The sequence below is a fragment of the Panthera uncia genome (assembly GCF_023721935.1).
Source record: "Panthera uncia isolate 11264 chromosome A3 unlocalized genomic scaffold, Puncia_PCG_1.0 HiC_scaffold_11, whole genome shotgun sequence".
Taxonomy (NCBI): Eukaryota; Metazoa; Chordata; class Mammalia; order Carnivora; family Felidae; genus Panthera; species Panthera uncia.
Window position 1 is genome coordinate 28978827 of NW_026057578.1, and position 17932 is coordinate 28996758.

General features: G+C 43.7%; 1 protein-coding gene across 7 annotated transcripts in view; it reads left to right on the plus strand.

Moving 5' to 3' along the window:
• The window catches only part of PTPRA (protein tyrosine phosphatase receptor type A), a 159059-nt gene that overhangs the window by 96557 nt on the left and 44570 nt on the right, over positions 1-17932 (plus strand). For all 7 annotated transcript variants that reach the window (XM_049650052.1, XM_049650046.1, XM_049650048.1 and 4 more), the window contains 3 exons: positions 12078-12162; positions 13358-13431; positions 13658-13794. In XM_049650052.1, coding sequence (XP_049506009.1) covers positions 12078-12162; positions 13358-13431; positions 13658-13794 — 296 coding nt within the window. Of the gene's footprint in view, positions 1-12077; positions 12163-13357; positions 13432-13657; positions 13795-17932 lie in introns of those variants that run through there.

Sequence of the window (17932 nt, forward strand, 5' to 3'; positions counted from 1 at the left end):
CAGCTAGGAGAATGGGTTCTTTGGTCTTGAAGGGGAATCTATAACATCTCCTGTTCTCAGGAAGTTTGAGCAGGTGGTGATGCATATTCTCATTCATCTATTTAGAGATTTTCTTGTGTGAGAAAATGCTATTGAATGATCTTGATATATAAAGGCTAGGGAGTGAGTGGCATAGTGGAATGTTCAGAGAAGCAGTGTATGCTGGTTAAAAGCCTGGGCTCTGGAGCTAGACCATCTGGGTTTGTGTGTTGACTCTTAACCACTTACTAGCAGGGGGGGATAGTTGTCTAACTTTCCTGTGACTCTTTCTGCCATTTGCAAAATCAGATAGGAACACAGTGTCTTTCATAGGGTTGTTTTGGAGAATGAAGTAACACATATAATGTACTTGACCTAGTGCTGGGTCAGCACATAGCAGTTGCTCAGCAAGTGCTGGCTATCACATTGCTACTCCTACTATTCTGTTATTGTTACAGTTGATGGGAGATTAAGGAGGTCAGGAATCTCAGTTGGTCAATCAGGACTCACAGAAACAGGGGCAATCGTAGGCCTCCTGGAGGCTGGTGTGTGCACAGATCCCAAGGCAGGATCATCTTGCAACGGTACCACTATAACGGTAGACATTTAGCTGTTCCTCTGCCCTGTACCTTTTATTTTATTTTATTTTATTAAAAATTTTTTTTTAACATTTATTTATTTTTGAGACAAAGAGAGAGCATGAACGGAGGAGGGTCAGAGAGAGAGGGAGACACAGAATCGGAAGCAGGCTCCAGGCTCTGAGCCATCAGCCCAGAGCCCGATGCGGGGCTCGAACTCACGGACCGTGAGATCGTGACCTGAGCCGAAGTCGGCCGCTCAACCAACTGAGCCACCCAGGCGCCCCTGCCCTGTACCTTTTAAACAAGGTTCTGCATAAACGCATCTCCTCCTACCTTTTATTTTAATAGTTTTTTTTAATAATAGGATTTTTACATAAGGACCTTATCACTGATAATTGTTAAATAGCAAGAACACAAGGTAAAGCTATTGTAATCATACTTTAGATTATTTTAGGTGTAATAGTTTATATAACTGGATTTGTTTTTTTTTATATCCAGAAATAGTATCCTCTAAACATTTGTGAAGAAGGAGCCCTTGAACTACAGAGTTCTAGAACCAGACACAGTAAGCATTCTACTGAACCACAGAGGCTCCTTCAAGTTTCTCAGCTCTCATCAGATCACCTGCTCCCCCTGGCTTTCATACTTTGCTAAAGTTGGAATCTAGAAAGAGGTTCACATTCTTGTTTAAAGAGGTATTTTTTTTTGATCATCATAGTAAGTGACATTATTGTGAACTCCATTTTTAATGGCTTTCCCTAAGTAATCATATATTCATTCAGTACCTGTTAGATGTGAGGATTCCAGAAAGAAAAAAATATACATTCCCTGTCTCATGGAAGAAACTCGTGAACACCAAGCATCAGAGCCCACTTGGCTACACACTATTTGGATATACCATGCAAAGTGTATTTGGATATACCATGCAAAGTGCTGCCAGGGAGCTTGAAAACATTTGTGCCTGGAGAGTGGGAAGGAGGCATGAGGATGAGCTTTAGGCAGTTTAAATTAATATGGTGACTGAGGAAAATGAAGATGCACCAGGTAGGGTGAAAGAGTAAGTCAGGTGTATGAGGAACTGTGCACCGTTGATGTGCATGAGTTGGGGAGTGGCCAGATCTAGCCTCGGCACAATGGACCCGGTGGTACAGTGGGCCCAAGGGTCAGGGTGTCTCTTGGTGATGGGAAGGAAGGAAATGATGACATAGTCAGATTTTTGTTTTAGAAAGATAACGCCAGAGGCCTTAGGGAAGATAGGTAGGCAATGGAAATTAGTTTCTCAGTAATAATTTGGCCCTAGACAAGATTGGGCTCAGCCCAGTGGTTTGGGCTCTTGAGGCAACCTGATGATTTTTGCTGTTTTTAGAGCTAATAGGAAGGACTTAACATTTTAACTCTGCCTTTGAGAACTGATAAATACTTCTGTCAAAAAGTGTAGAGATGACACAAAATGGACCTCAGGAATTGAGCTAGAGGAGTATGACTTTTACTTCAGTGGTTATTTTTGTAGTTGGCCAAGGTGTGTCTGAGTCTTTAAGTGACTCACCTGTCTACATGTGAACCCTTAGAATAACATGACCCTTTGTTTTCTTGGAAAAGGGAGATAGCAAATAGACGTCTATTGTCCCAGAATATCATTTTAGTATTTTTGAAATTCTGTCCCATAGGGGCGCCTGGGTGGCTCAGTCGGTTAAGCGGCCGACTTCGGCTCAGGTCATGATCTCACGGTCTGTGGGTTCGAGCCCCGCGTCAGGCTCTGTGCTGAAAGCTCAGAACCTGGAGCCTGTTTCAGATTCTGTGTCTCCCTCTCTCTGACCCTCCCCCATTCATGCTCTGTCTCTCTCTGTCTCAAAAATAAATAAATGTTAAAAAAAAAAATTAGAAATTCTGTCCCATAGTCGGAGTCTAAAAAGTGAAATTTTGCTAGAATGGATAGTGGATAGGAGGTGGGGGAGGGCAAGGAGTAGACCAATGTGCTTGCCTTGCCTACTACGCCAGCCTGTATCATGCAAGGCCACCTCTCTGGAAGACCTAGACCAGGACATGCCTTAGCATGATATGACAAGTCTATCCAGTTATGGAGGAACTCTAGGAGAGTGCCTTGATCCTGAGTCTGTGTCCAAGTCTGAGATTTGATACAGGGAGCTATAAGTTCTCTCCTCTTTTGTTAATAGATCTGAGTCTCCTTCCCTCACAGCAGTGTGGAGATGTCTTTCCTATCTGTATTGTTTTTAACCATATCAAAAACATGGGTGTAGGGGCACTTGGGTGGTTTAGTGGGTTAAGTGTCCCAACTCTTGATTTCGGCTTAGGTCATGATCTTATGATCATGAGATTGAGCCCTGTGTTGGCTCCTCTGTGGGCATGGAGCCTGCTTAAGATTCTCCCTTCCTCTGCCTATCCCCCGCTCATGTCCATGTGTGTCCAACTCTCAAAAAAACCCAAAAACCATGGATATAATTCGTATGTCAAAAGGTAAAATCTTGCTTCTGTGACAGAGGACTGTTCTGGCCTAAAAGCATGGAATAGTTAAAGTGGTGCTGTCCTGTAGTTTATGAAGAGCCTGGAGAATAGTGTCACTTCGTGGTTTTGCTTTAGAGTGGCAGCTTTTTATGGACAAGTTAATGTCTGTGCTTAGTCTCCTCACCCATTCAAACAGGGCTAATAATGGTATCTAAGGGTTCTTAGGTTAATTGAGTGATATAATATGTGCATGGTGCTTTGCTCTGTGCCTGCTATAGAAGTGCAAAAATACTCACTGTAATAATTTTTTATTAATTCCTAAGTTATCAGGCCAGCTGAGTCTCTTGTCACATTGCTTGCAGTTGTTGCATTGGTCATAAACAATACTGCACTGCTTCCTGGGACTTGTTCCATCCATCCATTCATTCAGGACTTGTTCTGACCACCCCACTTTACATCACAGAATGCTTCCTCCATTTCCTCTTTTACCCTGCCTTATTTTTCTTCACAGCACTCATAACTACATGTATTATATATTTCTTTACTTACCTGTTCTTTCTTCCCTACTAGACTGTGAGCTTCATGAGGGTAAGAAATTTTGATTTTATTCATTACTGTACCCTCAAGACCTGCCTGACACAATAAGTCACTCAAATATTTATTGAATGAAAGAATAAATGCTGAGTGCAGGGATATCTCAGTGTGATCTTGAATCCATGCCTTCAAGAAATTTGTAATTTAATGGACATACAGTCAATGACTTTGATTCAGTGTGATTAGTGTTGTAGCAGAGTAGGTACATAGTGTTATGGAAGTACAGGAAATGAGCCGTTACTCACAAAAGGTGATATTTGATCTGGAATTGTATAAGTGGAGAGGTGGTAATAACATTCTAGATCAGGGTTTGGCAGACTTTTTGTATCAAGGACCAGATAATATATAATTTCAGTTTTGCAATCATACTATCTTGGTCATATCTATTCAACCCTGCCTTAGTAGTGCAAAAGCAGTCATAGATAGTGTGTAAATGAATACGGATGTGCTGCAATCAAATTTTATTTATACAAGCTGGCAGTGGGCTACATTTGGGCTGTAGTTTTCCTGTTTTAGACAGAGACTTGCCTGAGCCCAAAATCTGGACTGAGGTTCTCTGCTAATATGTGAACTTTTGGATGCCAAGGCCAAGTGTCTTCCCTTGACATCAGGCACTTTGCAAATGCTTCTTCTTTTAAATCATCCATTAACTGGAAGAGGTGGAGAGTGATAATACGTTTGTATTTCATAAGGCATTCCACAAAGTTTCCAAGAGGTTGTCACACTACTACTAAGTAGGATAATAGGTATTTGAACTCTCAGGTTTGTCTGACCCTAAAGCCCCATGCTCTGGAAATGGCTTTCTTTTGACCTCCTGCTGAAATGAAAATTTGGCTAGATAATAACTCCAGGTTCAAAGTGCTTCCTAAGAACTTGGTAGACAGGGCACCATTGGCTTTGGCGATGGTATTATAGATGTGAAGTCATACATAAATCTGATTCTTGTTTCTCTATTACAGGGAAACTTTTTTCTTCCGTTGGAAGTTTTTAAGGGTGGCTTCTGGTTAATTGGTTGATTTCAATCCAAAGTTTTAAAAGCTTGGTCAGGATGTATCTAGGTAAATCTCCTTTTTCAGTATTGCCACTCAAACTTGATGATCCCTTTTGGCCTGATAACTGAGCAGACTTTCTTGTATACTTTCTTTCCTTCCTACCTTACTGTTCTCTTCTTTGGGAACTCCTAGATCTGTCCAGTTTGTCTCTTTACTGTCACAGTTTCTATCTCACTCTTACTGCTTTGTGTCTTGGGAACTTCCATGATGTGGTTTTTCACATTACTAATTGGTTTTTCAGTTTCATGTGTTCTCCTGTTCAGCCTTTCTGTTGAGATTGTTTCTCCCCCAGTCGTGTTTTAGTTTCTAAGAACTTTCTTAATTTTCAAATTGCTCCTTTCCCTCCCATTTCTTTTGTTGTAGTAAAACACACATAGCAAAATTTACTGTCTTAACCATTACTAAGTGTACAATTCACTGGCATTGAGTTCACTGACACTGTTGCGCAATCATCTCCACCATCCACCTCCATAATTCTTTTCATCTTGTAAAATTGAAACTCCATACCCACTAAACTGTAGCTCTCCATTCCCCCCTCCCTCCAGCCCCTGGCACCCCCCCATTCTACTTTCTGACTCTGAATTTCACTACGCTAGGTACAAGTGGAATCATACAGTATTTGTCTTTGTGTGACTGGCTTATTCACTTTGTATGAGGTCTTCAAGGTTCATCCATGTTGTAGCATATGTCAGAATTTCCTTCCTTTTTTAAGGCTGAAAATATTCCATTGTGTGTGTATACACCATTTTGCTTGTCTGTTCACTCACCAGTGGCCATGTGGTTGCTTCTGCATGTTAGCTGTTGTGACTAATGCTGCTACAAACATGAGAATACAAATATCTTTTCAAGATCCCGCTTCCAATTTGGGGGGGGGGGGGATATACCCAGAAGTAGAATTGCTGGATAATATAGTAATTCTATTTTTAATGTTTTGTGGAACCACCATACTGTTTTCAACAGTAGCCGTACCATTTTACATTCCTACCAGCAGTGCACAGGGCTCCAGTTTCTCCACATTCTGGCCAACACTTGTTATTTTCTGGAGTTGTTTGTTTGTTTGATAGCAGCAGTCCCTGATAGGTGTGAGATTGCTCCTTGTTTTATAGTGGCCTTTTAAAAAAATTGATGCAGTGTGCTGTTGCAATATATTTTTATTTTTTTAATATGTATATTTTTAATGTTTATTTATTTTTGAGAGAGAGAAAGAGAGCATGAGTGGGGGAGGGGCAGAGAGAGAGGGGGAGACACAGAATCTGAAGCAGGCTCCAGGCCCTGAGCCGTCAGCACAGAGCCTGACGCAAGGCTCAAACTCACGAACCATGAGATCATGACCTGAGCCAGAGTCGAACGCTTAACTGACTGTACCACCCAGGTGCCCCGCAGTATATTTTTAAAGATTATTCTATTTAAAGAAATATTCTATTTCTTGTATTGTGTCTGTTTCCCAGGACTGCCATCGCTGTCCTTGGTATCTGTGAAGGTCACTTACAGAGCTCTGGTTGAGCTTTACCCTGGAGCATTGAGTGGATTAGAATGTGCTCACAGTAGGTATCGCTTCAGGAGGACAAACAGGGACGTATCCTAAACTAGGGGTTCAGTCATGGTTTAGGAAGTTGGACGCAGTTCTCCTGTAGGTGGAGCTGCCTTCCTTTCTTTTTTCCCCTTCTTCATGTCTTGTGGCCACCTAGAATTACCTCAGGCCCAATCCTTGCCCTTTCTCTGTCATCAGGGCTGACCCAGGAAACTCTCTATGGGCCCAGTGTACCTAGCAGTCATGTGCAATGTAAAAACCCTTTCTGGGTGCCAGTTCTAACCAAACCAGAAAAAAGCGTTTATGAGGCAATCGGGGATATTTAAACAGTAAGTGAATATTAGATTAGATTAAGGAATTAATGTTGCTTTATAAATAGGTTAATGGTATTTTGGATACGTTAAGAATCCTTATCTCTTAGTGTTACATATTGAGATAATTACAGCTGAAATGATAGGTTCAGCTTTGCTTTAAAATAATCCAGTGGGGGAGGGGGTGGCGCCTGGGCAACTCAGTCCTTTGAGTCTTGATTTCAGCTCAGGTCACGATCTCATGGTTGTGAGATCAAGCCCCGAGTCAAGTTCCATGCTGAGTGTGGAGCTGCTTAAGATTCTCCCTTTCTCTCTGCCCCTCCCCTACGTGTGCACGTGCTCTCTCGCTCTGTCTCTCTCAAAAAAGAAAAAAAGAATAAAATAATCCAGAGGAGTGGGTATAGACCAGTGGTTCTCAACTCAGGGTGGATTTCTCCCAGAGGACATTTGGCAATGTCTGCAGGTGACTTTGGTCATCACAATTGAGGTTTTCTGCTGGCATCTAGTAGGTAGAGCCTAGGGATGTTGTTAAACATTTTACAGTGCATATGACAGTCCCCCCACAACAGAGAATTATCTGGCCCAAAATGTCAGTAGTGTGAGGTTGAGAAGCCCTGGTAGAGATTTAAAAAACTGACATATAGTGATAACGTTGGAAGTGAAGTGATATGTACACAGGAATTTGCTGTAGTGTTCTCTTTATGTAAGTTTGAAAGTTTTCCATAATACGAAGTTTAAAAATATATGTGCAACTTATATTTAAAAAAAAAAAAAAAAGCCATCAGCACTCTCTGACAGAACTTCTACTCTATATAGAGTGCTGTTTTCCCAGCTCAGTCTGAATGGGGCACACAGCTTGTTACCCAGCCTGTGGGTGTACGGGCCCTGCATTGACAAACCTTTGGTTAAATACCATCCTGCTACCCCAAGGCCTACATTCATCCACGGGTGGGCCTGGTTGACTCTAAGCTTGGGGTGTTTCCAGGCCCAGACTTGTTGAGCTAGTACTTAACCTTTCAACTGGAGGCTCTTCGGCTCTGATTGATCTCTCCAGTAGTCCAGTCCTTCTGCGTTGTCTTCTGCAGATCCCTGTTTCGGGTCTACTAATGCCACTCTTTGTTGCCTTCCAGATTTGCTTTTGATTCATTAGTATTTTTATATTTCTTCTATCATTTCAATGTAATTTTGGGAAGAGAAAGAAGTAAGATTATGGATTCAGTTCACTCTCTTGAGCCAGATGTCTCTAATTACCTTCTTTTTATGCGTGGTGGACAGCCCTTTGTGATTGACATTTAACAAAGCCATATTTAGCGATAAGTCATTAATCTAGTATTTGTTTAGTGCCAAATGTATGTGAAATTCTGTCTGGGTTTTAAGTATGTGGTGAGAAACAAAGCAGGTACATAATTCTTGCCCTTGTGGAATTTATGGTGTAAAGGACGGACACTCATTAATCAACTACGCTCAAATAAGTATATAACTACAAAGTGTGGGAAGTATTATCAAGAGCAGTAACAGAATGCTTTGTGAGAATAACAAGGAAGATAGCAGCCAGTACTGACTGAATACATACCGTGCGTACCTGGTTACTGCGCCAAGAACTTTACATGGATGATCTCATTTAATCTGCAGATAACTTATTTTAGAGATAAGGAAACTAAGACTTCAGATCCTAATTTAGTTTTAGGAAGTCAAGAGAGACCTCTCTGGGAAAAGTAACACTTAAAATGAGAACTGAATGACTAGGAGGTAGCCAAGCAAAGAACGGAGAGAGGCTATGTAAAGCAGGAAGGAATAACATATTTGAAGGCCTAAGGAGGGAATGAACTCAGCATGAAGGGTGTTAGAGGCAGAAGTGGAGTGAGCAAGCAAAGTGTAGCAGGGGATAGGGTGGGCAGGGGCCAGCGGGGGAGGTTGTTCTACGCCAGGGTAAGGGAGTTAGATTTCCTTCTAAAGGCTTGGGAAACTATCCAAAGGTTTTATAAGAGAAGATGGTCTGACTCGCTTTCTTAGAGACCACTCTGCCTGCTTTGGGGAGAATGGATTGGCAGTGGACAGAGGCTTACTGTGGTCCAGAGGAGAGAGGATGGGGATTGAAACTACAGTGATGGCAACAGGATGGAAATAGGCAGATAAATTTGAGGCATTGATTTTAGCCCTAAAACATATTACTTGTAGCTGGGTTGGATATAGATAATAAGCAAGAGGAAGAAATCAAGGGGATATCCACGTTTCTTGAGCAGCAGGGTGCGTGGTAGTGCTGACTACTGAATGGTGAGGGAAAGGTTTTAGACACGGAAGGTTTCACTGCCTGTGAAATTTAAGTGGAGGTGGCATATAGGCCCAGAAGAGAGGTCTGACCAACCAGTGCAAATGTGGGCACTGCTAGCATATCATTTGTGCTTACAGCCATCTGTCTGATCAGATTGGCTAGATAGAGGTCAGGAAAGAGTGCCAGCGTGTGCCTGGGTGGCTCAGTCAGTTATGCCTCTGACTTCCGCTCAGGTCATCATCTCATCGTTTGTAAGTTCGAGCCCCACATCGGACTCTGTGCTGTCAGCACAGAGCCTGCTTGGGATCCTCTGTCTCCCTCTGTCTCTGCCCCTCCCCTGTTCACACTCTCCCTCTCTCAAAAATAAATAAACATTTAAAAAATTAAAAGAATTTAAATAAAGAAAAAGAAAAGAGGCCAGGGACGGAGCCCTGAGGAAGTCAGACACTTTGAGACCTGTTGTTGGAAGAGGAACAGCTAGTAAGGTTAAAACGAGGTGGAGCAGCCAAGAGGTAGAAAATCAGAGGAGTGCTTTGTTTTGGGAACCAAGAGTTGAAAGTTCTTCAAAAAGGAGGGAGTACGTAGCCGGTTTGAATGCTCATTTCATATGAGAGCCACATACCAGGGTGTGTTTGAAAATTACCATCAACATGGGGCGCCTGGGTGGCTCCATCGGTTAAGCGGCCGACTTCGGCTCAGGTCATGATCTCTCGGTCCGTGAGTTCGAGCCCCGCGTCGGGCTCTGTGCTGACAGCTCAGAGCCTGGAGCCTGTTTCGGATTCTGTGTCTCCCTCTCTCTCTCTCTGACCCTCCCCTGTTCATGCTCTGTCTCTCCGTGTCTCAAAAATAAATAAAACATTAAAAAAAATTAAAAAAAAAAAAGAAAATTGCCATCAACAAAGAAGCATGGTATACCTCCCATCTCTTTTAAAAAACCTTTCCATCCCACATCTCCCTCCAGCTGCTGTTCCTTCTCTCTGCACCTCTTTATGGTCAAAGTCCTCACCTCAGAGACGAGGTAGTATCTCACTCTCTTCTCTTTCCATCTTTATTTCACTCCCTTTCGGCTTTCTCACCGACTGCTCAACTGAGACCACTCTTTGAAAGGTCACCAATAGGGGTGCCTGGGTGGCTCAGTTGGTTGAGCGACCGACTTCGGCTCAGGTCATGATCTCACAGTTTGTGAGTTCAAGCCCCGCATCGGGCTCTGTGCTGACAGCTCGGAGCCTGGAGCCTGCTTCGGATTCTGTGTCTCCCCCTCTCTACCCCTCCCCTGCTCACGCTCTTTGTCTCTCTATCTCTCAATAATAAATAAACGTTAAAAAAAAAAAGTCACCAATAGCTGCTGTCTTGTCATATCTTGTTTCACTTCTCTGTGAAACTCACCTACTTAAAATCTATTGACAGTATCTGATTGAGTTGATTACTCCCTCCTTGAAACACTCTTTTCTTGGCTTTTATGATGCCATATTCTGCCAGATTACTTCCCATCTCATGACTGCTGCTTATGAGTCAGTTTAGCTAGCTGATCTTTTAAAAGAATGTAAATCCAGTTATATTTCTTCCCTTTTCAGAGCCCTCCAATCACATAGCGCTTCTCATCACATTCAAAATTAAATCCACACTGCTTACCATGGCCTACAAAGCCCCAAGTCTTCTGGCTCCTGCCCACCTCTGCAGTCACATCCTGTACTAAAACTGGCCTTTGTGCTATTTCTTGAACCTGCCAAGTTGCTAAGGGAGATTATGCTTGCTGTTCTCTGTACCTAGAAAGCTCCTTGTGCAGATCTTTGATGGTTTACTTCTTCACATTATTTAGACCTCTGCTCAGTGTAAGCACTATAGACCTTCCCAAACTACTCTAAAATAACCCCCTCTAGCCCATCAGTCTCTCCCTTTACTCTTCTTCATAACACTTGCCCTTGTCTGAAATTGTATGTTTACTTGTTTGTGAATAATATGCCCCTACTTCCCCCAGATTGTAGGCTCTCAGTCACTTGTCTGCTTGATGACTTCTCTGTTCTCAGAGTTTGGAACAGTGCCTCGCTACAGTTACTGATCAAGAAGACAAGTCTTTGGGTCACCTGGGTGGAGCGTCCAACTTCAGCTCCAACTTCAGCTCAGGTCATGATCTTGCAGTTTGCGAATTCAAGCCCCGAGTCGGGCTCTGTGCTGACAGCTCAGCCTGGAGCCTGCTTCAGATTTTGTGTCTCCCTCTCTCTCTGCCCCTCCCCCACTCATGCTCTGTCTCTGTCTGTCTGTCTGTCTCAATAAAAAATAAAAGTTAAAAAAATTAAAAAAAAAAAAAGACAAGTCTTTGAGGTGACAATGATGGATGTAATCCAGACCATATGTGACAGGATTGACCTTTGCATGGGAGGGACACGCCCTCCCTTTTAGCGAAACGGAGATGGTGAAGTTAGTTACAAACACAGACTAGTTGTATGGTTCGTGGTGGGGGTGTGGGACTGGAGGAGGATGAGTCGGCACCTGGTTAGCTGCCATGAGAAAGGAGGCTAAGTATTGGGTGGATAGGAAGCCAGGCCCTTTGGAATGAAGGGAGGAGTTGTTCTGTCTCTGAGCCAGATGTTGCTGTAGTTGAGCTCCTGGTAAAAGGTAGCCATGCAAAGAGGTACAAAAGAGTACCCGGCATTTTTAGATATGTAGTGCTTAAGGATCTAATGTCCCTTGCTTTAATCAGGAACATTATTCTCTATGCCAGGAAACCATTTGAGTTTACAATAGGAAAACTGCCCTTTTACCTTCCTCTCCTATCCTCTAGATGGAGCCCATTGAGACTAGGACAGAGTGCACTGATGGCCCTACACACCTAGCTTGCCATCAGGATTGATATGTTCATGCTTTCAAATATTTGAGGGTTTTTTGGTTTTTGTTTCTTGTGTGTGTGTGTTTGTGTGTGTGTGTGTGTGTGTGTGTGTATGTGTGTGCGCACGCACGCATGCGCTACGCACTGTTTTAGGCTCTATAGCAATGAAAGAAACAGAGTCTCTGCCTTATAGGGCTTTTATTCTAATGCAGGGAGCCAGTAAACAAATGTCCAAATCAGAGATGGGATGGGCGTGTCACTCTGGGTCCTCACCCTACCTTTTGCCTCGCCTTCCACCCACACTGGCCCTGGGGTGGCAGTGGAACATGTTCTGTCTCTCACTCACTATCCATGGCCTGCCATCTACAGAAGCATTGAGTGAGCTCTCCATTGCATACGATGGTAATGACGTATTCTCTCCATTTCAGATGAGACGCCAATTATTGCAGTGATGGTAGCCCTGTCCTCTCTGCTCGTGATCGTGTTTATTATCATAGTTCTGTACATGTTAAGGTGAGCATGCTAAAGCTTCTACGTTCTCTTGGACTCTGTTTCAATACCCCAGGGTCTCAGTATGCCCACACAGTCCAGAAGATAGTGAGATAAGAACAGTGAATAGGATAGAGGGGACCGCCTTGTGATACTAAAATTAAAATTCTACATAGTAATGGTTTAAAAGCTCTACATGGTCTTCCTCAAGACCCAGCCCCTCCGCTTTGCTTCCATCTGCCCAAATCCAGTCCCCAGCTCCAGTTTAACCTAAAGCCCAGGATGGTGGTTTGAGGTTGAGGGAAAAGATATAATCTGTGTCATTGCTGTTAGGTGGGTTAAGATCCTCAGATCTAACCCTACTGTAGCAACCCCTAAAAGTACCTGAATGGAGAAGGTGCGCTGACTAGAGACCTATATTTCTAGTTGGGGGTTTGGGGGCACACCTAAGATCTAGGATCCCTGACCCTGGTGTGCTGAACTGAACCGCGTGAATTACAGAGTTCCCCCTTCTGACTTTCTTCAGGGTCCTCTAGATATTGTTCATCAAACAGGAAGGAAAAGCAAGCAAGGGGAAGCCAGGGGAGAGAAGAGAGAGATGCATTTGTCCTCTTCCTGCTAAAGTTACTGCCCTGGCTAATTGGGATTAACTCTGCCCTTATCTTTGGCTTAAGCTGCTCTGTGCTCCCTCTGTTCTTTTGCAGGGATAAAGAGAAGGGAACCTTACACACCCCTACAATTTGTCATGTGTCTCCACCATTCTGCAGGAGACTTGTAGCCAGACCTGTGCCCACCCAGTCTGAAGCTCCGGGCTTCTCCCTGATTGCACCGGGGAAATACCAGCATTTTAGCTTAATAGGGATATTCTTATCTCCCCTCCACTGTATTCTACTCACTTACCCCTTCTCCACCTGGTGTGGCTGTCATCTCCAGTCAGTCCTGGAACTGGAGCCACACAGAGGAGCCATACAAGCCAGAATATACTGTTATGGCACCTGGGTTGAATTCTAGTGTGCTGAGGATGAGCAGGAACATCCTGAGGCACTCGATCACCCTGTAATGGAGCTGCCTCAGCATGTGCAGGACCTGTCTCTAAAAGAACATGTTTATTTGGTAAAGGAGATTTAGGATGCTGAATTGATACATGGAAACATAAAGCTAGTGATTGGTCTCTCCTGACTCTATGCTTGCTTTTTCACTATGAACATTTTCTCATTAGGTTTAAGAAATACAAGCAAGCTGGGAGCCATTCCAATTCTTTCCGCTTATCCAATGGCCGCACTGAGGATGTGGGTAAGGCCCCCCCTTAATGACATGGGGAACCTTCATGGAGAAGAAAATCAAGAAATTAGGGGTTTCCCATCCTAAAAGGGCAGGGAGGGGGAAGACTTGAAGAAAGCAGTCCTGGTTTTTGGAGGCCTGGTGCATGAGATAGAACACCCAGTTTAGTCTCCAGAGAAGGGCTGGGTCTCCAGAGCACCTGACCATGACCAACCTTCCTCCCCCTTGTATACTGCAGAACCCCAGAGTGTGCCACTTCTGGCCAGGTCTCCAAGCACCAATAGGAAGTATCCACCCCTACCCGTGGACAAGCTGGAAGAGGAGATTAACCGGAGAATGGCTGATGACAATAAGCTCTTCAGAGAGGAATTCAATGTGAGTTCTTTGCCGAGGCTGGTGTGTCAGCAGGGAGGAAGGCAGACCGAAGGTCGGGCCTTTTGAGTCACGGGGTAGAAAACAGGTTTCTAACGGGTTAAGAGGTGAGAAATTTTCTACCAGGTTCATCTGACTCCTTTCCTATGTGATCATAGACAGGAAATGAAATAGGGTTTGCCTCACCTCTCTCATCTACCCATCCATCCATCCATCCATCATCGCATCTGTTACTTTGTTTGTTTAATAAATACTTACCAAGCATCTAATATGTGTGAGGCACCAAGGATTTGCTGGGGAGCAAAAACAGATCCAGTCCCTGCACTCAGGGAACTCACTGTCCAGTAGGAAAACCCCCATAAATAAGAACAAAAATATATAAATTCAGACAGTAATATAAGACATAAAGGACTGGTGCATAGTTGTAGGAGCCTATATTAAGAGGTGGCCTTTTAGAGTCTGGAACAGGGGTCGCAGAGTGTCTTAAGCAATAGACAATAGGAATAAGTCAGTATAGAAATGAAGACCATGAAAGACTGCTGAGCACAGGCCTCATTTGGGGTATTTAGATTTGTACTTTTTTTTTGTAACTCCCTTAAGGAAGCTGAACACGTTTGTGGATCTACCAGTTGATATTCCCAGCCACCAGTTCTGATTCCAGTTCAGAACTTCCTTGAAGAAATGTTTTAATTGAGACCTAATCATAGGCGAGGGCATTGGTAAAAGTGGTGTGGGAAATATTGCAGGCACTGGAAATAGCAGGAGCCAAGCTATCACTAGTAAGGGTGGGTAAGGGAAGAGCACATCCAAAAAATAAAGAAGGGCTGTGTGTGACTAAAGGGCAGAGACTTGGGGAAGTGGTAAGATACGAAACTGTGTAAGACAACTGGGCCAGGCTGTAGATGTTGTGGATTGTGATGAGAGAAGAGAAAGCCATGGACCAACCAGATTTATATTTTGAGAAAAATCATTCTGGAAGCTAAATAGAGAAGAGCCCATAGGGAGACCAGAATGGATGCAGGGAGTACAGTTAGGGGCTGCAGCAGTTGTTAAGAGCCGAGGTGCTGATAGGTTGACGAAAGATGGTAATGATTAGAGAGAGGGGGATGGACAGAGAGGAACAGTTCCAGAGTTGGCTAATTCATCAACTGGGGCATTGTTAAACTCTCAGTCTCCTTCACATCTTCCCACTCAGCCATGTGTCAGCTTTGTCTTTTAGGCTGACTCCCCTCATGTTGCCAAAACATCTTCCTCAGTTCTAAGTGCCACAAGGAGGTATAACAAGGTCCAGTGGGAAAAGGATGACTGTTTCTTCCTGTGTGTCTCCTTTTATCAGTGAGGAAAACTTTCCCAAGAGCTTCTGAAGACTTCCCTTGTCACATGCTCTTTCTTAAATCAGTCACAAGCAAGGGAGAATTAGGCTTACTGCAACTGACTGAGATCAGTCCAGATTTTTCCTGTGTCGTGTCGGGTTTAGGCAGACAAGCCCACAGAATGGAAGCCATAGTAGCAAGGGGGAAGGGAAGAATGGTTATTGGGTGGGTGAGTCACCACTCATATCTGTTTTATCACTAAAGGGCTTAGAGGAGTGGAGAGTGATGTGAGCAGTTTTGCACTCTGAGAAAATCATTAGCAATGATGTGGAGAATAGATAGGAAAGAGGCAAGAGTTAAAGCAGGAGACCATTTACCGGGCAAGAGTTAATGGAGTAACTTGGACTCTTTTTTGGCTATTGGAAAAATGGCATTGTGTAGTGCTCATTATTGATTGGGAACATTTACCTCATCCCCGAAGATAGCACCCAGCCTGAGTACCATAGCTAGGTCCCAAATAGGCACTCTACTGTTTCATAATCTATAGTGCCCACTGCTTCTAGGTAATAGGGTTTGTGACCTCATGGCCAAATGTCTTTTTCTGTGAAATGAGTTTTTTGTTTGGAAGCATATTGCCTGAGATAAAACATTCCAGTAAATCCCTGGATGGAGGTGGTATTCCTAGAGGCGTGGTAGGCAGACCTAAACAGATATTGTGGTGAGAGCCAATTGCCATGCTACCATGGCCTCTGTGTTCATGGCTTCATTGGGCTAGCACCGAAGGTAGTGGAGGAAAGGGCCGAGCAACATCTCTTGGGTTTTTAACGGTGAATGCTATCTGGTGAGCATACAGGTGAAGCATAAATATTTCCTGTCTTTCTTGTTCCAGTTGTCCACCACCCAGGGATCGGCTTAGATCCTGACCTCCAGTGAGGGAGTGTGATACCTTGCTTGAAGTTCTGTTTCCTGGAAGGATTTCTCTTCTGTACTCATTCAGGACATCCCTTAAGTAGATTATCCCGTATTAGTCCACTTCCAGAATGGGCCAGTATGTCTCACAGAGCCATTTGTGCACTAGGCTGGACTTTTTTCTTCTGTTAACTGTTGATAACATTGGGAAGTTAGGTGTGTCTAGAGTGGCTAGGTGGCAGGTGTTCTGTGCACATCACTTCCATCTGGTGGTAGAATTTTGTTGGACATGTTTAAATTTGTGGCTTATTAAGTCATATACTACTTAGCTGATAATGGGCAGCTGAAGTCACTTGAATATCTAGTTACCCATGGTCAGGCTTATCGTCTCTACCAGAGCCCGATGCTAAGCTAGCAACCCAGCTAAACTTGCTGACAGGATCATGGTTTTGTCCCCAAATCCTAAACTTTTTCATTATGATTTTTCTGCTCAGCCTTAAGCACAGACAGTTAGGGCCCCACAGGATCAACCAGAACCAATTTCTTTGTGGCCTGGGTTAGCTAGAGAGCCTTCTCTCTTTTCAGATCACTCAGTAAATGAATCAGAACAGGACACCAGCATGCATGTGGTATAGGCTGTCTTCAAAATCTAAAATGGCTCAGCATGCATCAGTCCTTCCTAAGGAGGGAGGGGGATGGGCAAAGAGCAGCAACTTGTCCTTCATGTTGGAGGGGATATCCTGACATGCCACAGGTCTTTGACTTTCAGAAAATTTGGCAGAAGTGGCAGGCCATATTTTTGATGTCCAGCCTGAACAGCTAAGGTACATAATTCCTTCAAGTCCTGTGAGCTTGATGTCATCAGCATAGTTGTCAGGGTGATGCCCTGTGAAACAGACAAAATCCTCATGAACCAGATCACATCAGAGAGAGGTCAAGATGATTAATCCCTGAGGCTGCTCCTGCCATGAGAACGGGAACTGCTTCATGTAGTCTTTGTGCACGGTAGAGGAAAAAACAGCTATTAGTCAATAGCTATATTCCAGCAGTTATGCTAATTTGTAGAAAGGAGAGTGCATCTGGAAAAGCACCTGTAAATCGGCACCTCTGCACGATTCGTATATTATAATCTGACATCCTTAAAACACTGCCAGTCTTTTATGCTAGTTTATTTTGTAGTTTGCATGTGGGGAGGTGGTAATAGGAATCATCAGAATAGCTAATACTAGTAGTTAACTGAGCACTCGCTTCATGCCATCACTAAACTCACACATGGAGATGTAGTATCTCATTTTCCTGCAACTTATAATCTTCTGTAGCAGTTCAGACCTCTGTAACTCACCTAGAGACTTAGCCTTTTGGCAAAGCTTGCATTTGCTCTTGCTATTTTAATGGTCCTCCTTATCCATTGGATTAAGAGACCAGTGTGGGTATTCTATCACTTTCTCTAGATAGCTGTTCCAACCATACATTGGGAAAAATAGGTAGTTCCTAATGTAAGTGCAGTTTGGGCCAAAACTCTTTCCATCTCCTGGCCTGCAAAGGGTCCGTTCTAACTAGCATAAAATAGTGACATTCTGGGTTCCCAGGAATTAGTTAGCTCAAGGCCAGAACCTAATAGATCCCAAACAGTGTATTTCTCTTTACCCCGGGGAGCTACCATGGTAGGTGGCTGTAGATTCTTAAGGGAAGATGAAGAGGAAGTTCATGGTATATGAGTGTTGATGTTAGGGGGCAGAGTTCTTCCTTACATATGCCTAACACTGAAGGGTTCTGGATCGTGAACTGACCCAGGCCAGGAGTTGGATGCAAAGGAGCCCTTTCTGTACCTTAGTGGTCTAGGCAGTCCCCCTTCACTGACCTAGGCTAGCTGCCTCCCATTTTTATTATTAGGAGCCTCACAATGATTTATCCACAAC